Genomic DNA, 4,777 nt, shown 5'->3' with positions numbered 1-4,777 from the left:
TGAACTCTGCACCTTTGGAAGAGCAGTCGGGTGCTCTTATCCGCTGAGCCATCTCAGTTTGGGTTTTGTTGCTTAGTCAGGGCCAAATGTACAGAACTGACAATACCTTTTCTCTGTGGCTTATGAGGCCAGTGTTTATTGAATCTCAGACTTGCAAAGCAAGAGGACTAACATCCACAGATTTAAAATGGCTTGCCTAAGAACACACTATCAAGAACTGGTTAGCACCTACAAAACTGTGTACTAGTTGATTCTCAGATCAAACAAACCAACTGGCAACCAGCTTAGCTACAGGTTTTAGTAGCAGATAGGATAGTAAGCAGAGCAGTAGACAGTACATAAACAAGGCTTTTGGCACCATGAATGAAAACAGTCAATCCTTTTGCTTCAACTACATTCCATCAAGATCTTGGCTCTACACATCAGCCTTCAAGTTGATTAATTCAGTTCCACTTGTTAGCGCAATTCTGCAGAGGTGAGCAGGACTTAAGCATCAAGAAAGCAAGAGATCCATACTGCATTGCATCAAACCCCAGAAATGCAGAGCAATGCTGGGCAACTTACTTCTGATGCTCCCCACATACTATCTTGCTGGTACTTACCTTTCAACCTGCAAAATTCAGATGAAAAGGGTTTATAAGTGCAATATATTAAGATTCAAGACAAGAAAAGGTTATAAACCTTATATAATTAACTGGTCTCATTTATAAAAGGGGCCTGCCTTGGATTTATGAGCTATTATCATTAGAAAAGCTTTAAATTTCTACATCCCACTTTAAAATATCAAGACAATTTTAAGCAGTTTTTTTTTTTTTTTGAAAAAAGGCTCAATGTTAGCAAACATTGAAACACTACACATAAAACATACAAGAATGTTGTTTTGTGTGTGTGTGTATGTGTGGGGTTTTTTTTGTTTTTTGTTTTTTTTTCCAAGACAGGGTTTTTCTGTGTATCCCTGGCTGTCCTGGAACTCAGACTTCTGCCTCTCAAGACCAGAGGAGTGCACCACCACACCACGCCAGAGTTTTAGTTTCAAAGAAAGAAACGGAGTTCCATTTCATTCTCAGGGATTATGGTAGAGCTAAGTTAATGGAAAAGGAGATAAACCCAGGTTACAGCATTTGTCCAACTGGAAAACACCATTTACACTGTATGTTTTCAGGTAATTTTTCTAAATATCTAAAGTAACTTACTCCCTTGGTTCTTAGGAACCAAGCAGCCATCAATTACAAATCAGCAAACATCACATGCAAACACCAAGATGGCAATAAGAGATTAATATACTCATGCCTTAAGGAGAAACAGAAGGGTAGAAAACAGTAGGCTCTGGGTGTTTTAGAGTAAACATACGACCCTTCTGATCATGTGGCCAGCAATCCCAACCAGACTGTCACCAACCTTTCTACTTAACAGAAAGGTCGTGCAGGCAGGCTTCCCCGTCTGTGGGTCATTCAACCTCTTGGACACCAATGTGTCTTCACTGCAAGCCAGGCAAAAAACCCAAAAGGCAACACATTTTCTGCATGCTGGTCAAATACCTGAGCTCTGCGTTTACGAAACGATGACAACATGTTGAAGGAATGTGGACTCTAAAGAGGAAGGGGAAGAGCAAGACACACACTTCTAAGGGCAACTGGGATAGAATCACTTTCAAGTGAAGAGAACAAGACTGTGAAAACAGGCAAAAATCAAACAGCACTGCCCCAGTGTCGGAATCCCACCAGAAACCTGAGAGGTAGTCAGGAAGCCCAGGCCTCTGGGTATGGACAATCACCATCACCTAAATGTGCTGCCTTGGCCAATTCAAGCTCTCTCTCAGACCCCAGTTTGCCCAAGAATTAATTTTTAATACTGAATGTTCTTTTAAAAATAAATATGCCTCTTCTCATCTACATTCTGATGAAATAGGAATCTTGGGGGCTTTGGGCATTTGTACTGTAAAAAATAGTTAAGTAAAAATTTGATTTCATGAAGCCTGAGTATAGTAAGGAACTCAAAACAACAAAGATTGACCTTGGGGCTAGTTTGCTGGTGCCTTTACAAAATACTATTATTTCCTACTCAAAACAAGTATAAGCAGCATGTGTAAGAGATGTGAAAGGTGCCACTCGCTGCACAGCTGTTCCAGCCAGATGGCTCTCTGGCCAGCTCTGCGGACCTCTGCATTCCTGGAATCTGCATTAGCCATCAGATCATGGCATTCCTGTAAGGCCAGCTGACGAGCTGCAGCAGACCCAGAGGCACAGACCGGAGTTCTCCAATAGGCAGTGGGCACTGGTCACAGAGGCAGGCTGCCCTCAGAGCCTCTGTCCTTAGTGCACATTCCACAGACCAGACTGGGGGAGCTATTCCTAGGAGCCATTTCTCAGTATCTGTAGAGGCCCTACCTTTGAGATGAAAGTACAGAAGAAAAATGATAGAAAATTATAATCCAGGGAACTAAAAGATATACTTAATATGATTCTCCCTGCTTAAACCTGTTCATTAGATTACATGACATCAAATTTCTCCAGGTATTAGATTACTACAAAGCATACAGCCAAGGCCAAAGGTACTACCAGAGAATAAGCCGGCTACAGCAGCTCCTGCCTGCAATAGGTCCAGCTACTTTGGAAGCTAAGGGTGGAGAAATAAGCTTGAGCCCAGAATTTGAGACATATAACAAGGCCTCCTTTCTTTTAAGAGGGGTAAAAGTCAAGGGTGGTGGCAGCCAGGCTTGTTGGCAGGAGTGTAATGAGTTCAAGACCAGCTATACCCAACTACACAGATTCAGAATGAGATCTTGTCTCAAAAGTAGGGAATGGAATTGTCTCTAGGCCTTGGGTTTACCATAAGAACTATATCACATTTGTCTGGTATAGGGCAAACTTCGAAATCCATTCTTTCTATCTAGGTCGCTGGATAACAGTCAACACACTTTGAGGGTCCCTTTGAGGAATTAATGACCCAGTTACTAAAAAAGGCTTATTGTTAATTTCCTGCACCACATTTTTTTTTTCAACTTTGACTTCAATTTGACCTTTAGAATCTAAGACATTTAGTATGAGTGGGAACCTTGGCTCAATGGCTTCATGCAACTCACTGTCGCTGGTGCTATTCTTAAGCTCTTGTTTCCTGGCTACAAGACACCCCCACCCTGCCATCTTTGATACATTCTGTTTTACTTAAGTCCAATTGCTATGACAACGCAATTTCTGAACACATTATTAAAATACTTCATATGGTTGGTTTCTCTTATATCCTTGACAGTCATGATAATTAGCTTTTTGAAAATACCAAGGGGAAAGAACAAATGACTTAAAATGTTTTGGGTCTCTATATAGAAAAACCTGATTATCTGAGAGGCTGAGGCAGGAAAATCCTGAGTCTGAGGCCAGCCTGAGCTATTCAGCAAATTCCAGGCCAGCTGGAGTTACACAGTAAGAGCCTGTAGAGAGAGGGACAGAGACAGAAACAGAGAGATGAAAGTCAACGTGACCCTGTGAAGTGGTGTAGCAGTTCGAAATGATCTCACCCTTTCTGGGACATTCATTTAAAACACATCGACCCATACTTACATAGAAGCCCTCTTGATAAGATTGTGTGTGTGTGTGTGTGTGTGTGTGTAAAATTCTAGTACCTGAGATGGATTTTAAAATCAAATTTTTCCTTGAGAAGCATTTCATCAAATTTGCAAGGATAGCTTTAGACAAAAGACTGTTCTATCACTTCACACTGTCACAGCAGTAGAATTTGACAAAAAAGAAGAAGAAGAGGCCTTCGACTTAATGTCTTATATAGAAAGAAAAGAGCTGTAAGCTATTAAGTTATTTATTGGATTTGGATCTCCTCCAACCAAGCGGCGCCGCATCTAACTATTATACAGGAGCAGGTCAGCACTGGAGAGAAGAGACCTTTATTACCAGGAAAGAAAAAGGAGGCCTTTCTGCGGCCGGAGGGCCGGGGACCGCCACACAGGATGAAATTAAGGTCAGAGAGCCCTTCACTGCAGACCGAGCCTCCGAGAGGTGCGAGCGCCGGGCGGTGCGGGGGCGCTCGCGGGTGGGTGCTGCCGAGGACCACCCCCCGCCACCTGCCGCGACGGGTGGAGCCGCGGGCGCAGGAAGGGGCCCCCGCGTACCTTCCGCTGGCCGTGACACTGCAGGTCGCCGCCCGGCTCGGCCGCGCCCCGCAGCCCACGCGCCACAAAAGGCGGCGGCGGCCCACGGAGCCGCCCGCGAGGCTCCGCGGCTCGTCTGTCCACATCGCTCCGGTGCTCGGCCGCCCGCCCGCCCGCGGCCTTTCCCTTCCCGCCCACCACCCTTTCTTACCGGCTCCTGGGGGGTGAGGGGCGTGGGTCGCCGCGCTGAGGGCTGCTGAGGAAAAAGATGCGCCGCCGCGGCCCCTGCCTCACGCCTTTCGCTCCGCAGCGGATAGTGACGGCGACGCGCGCGCACTGTGGCTTTTATAAGCGGCCGCGCGCGCCCCCGCGGCGGCCGAGCGCGAGCGTGAGGGAAGTGCCCCGGTTGGCGACGCGAGAGGCGGGACTCGCTGCTCCACCGCAGTACGGAGAGGACCGAGCGCGTCCGGAAGGGGCCGAAGCGGCGGGGCGGGGCGGGGCGGTGGGGGTTGGGGTAAACGACGGGAGCGCGCGCGCGAGGGGTGCGGGGCGCGGGGCGCAGAGCCGCCCGCCGCGGCGTGGGACCCGAGCAATCCTGCCACGCCCAGTCCGCCCTGCAGAGAATCTGTGCCGCACCCCTCTGCCCTGGGAGCCCTTCCGAGACTGCGGCGAAGGGCA

The 4,777-nt window shown here is 47.3% G+C and overlaps 1 protein-coding gene across 11 annotated transcripts in view; it reads right to left on the bottom strand.

Moving 5' to 3' along the window:
• The window catches only part of Sptan1 (spectrin alpha, non-erythrocytic 1), a 68,462-nt gene extending 63,931 nt beyond the window's left edge, over positions 1–4,531 (bottom strand). For 4 of the 11 annotated variants that reach the window (XM_021192046.1, XM_021192047.1, XM_029536019.1 and 1 more), the window contains exon 1: positions 4,311–4,531. Coding sequence is in view for 7 of the 11 variants with exons in the window: in XM_029536015.1 (XP_029391875.1) it covers positions 1,539–1,571 (33 nt within the window). In the remaining 4 variants the exon portion in view is untranslated. Of the gene's footprint in view, positions 1–1,538; positions 1,667–4,310 lie in introns of those variants that run through there. The other 7 variants (XM_029536017.1, XM_029536018.1, XM_029536020.1 and 4 more) reach the window with 3 other exon arrangements.
• Between the last annotated feature and the right edge of the window lie 246 nt (positions 4,532–4,777).

Source organism: Mus pahari, chromosome 3 (genome assembly GCF_900095145.1).
Source record: "Mus pahari chromosome 3, PAHARI_EIJ_v1.1, whole genome shotgun sequence".
NCBI lineage: Eukaryota > Metazoa > Chordata > Mammalia > Rodentia > Muridae > Mus > Mus pahari.
The sequence above is the reverse complement of the archived record's forward strand: the minus strand, read 5'-3'. Positions and strand labels throughout refer to the sequence as shown.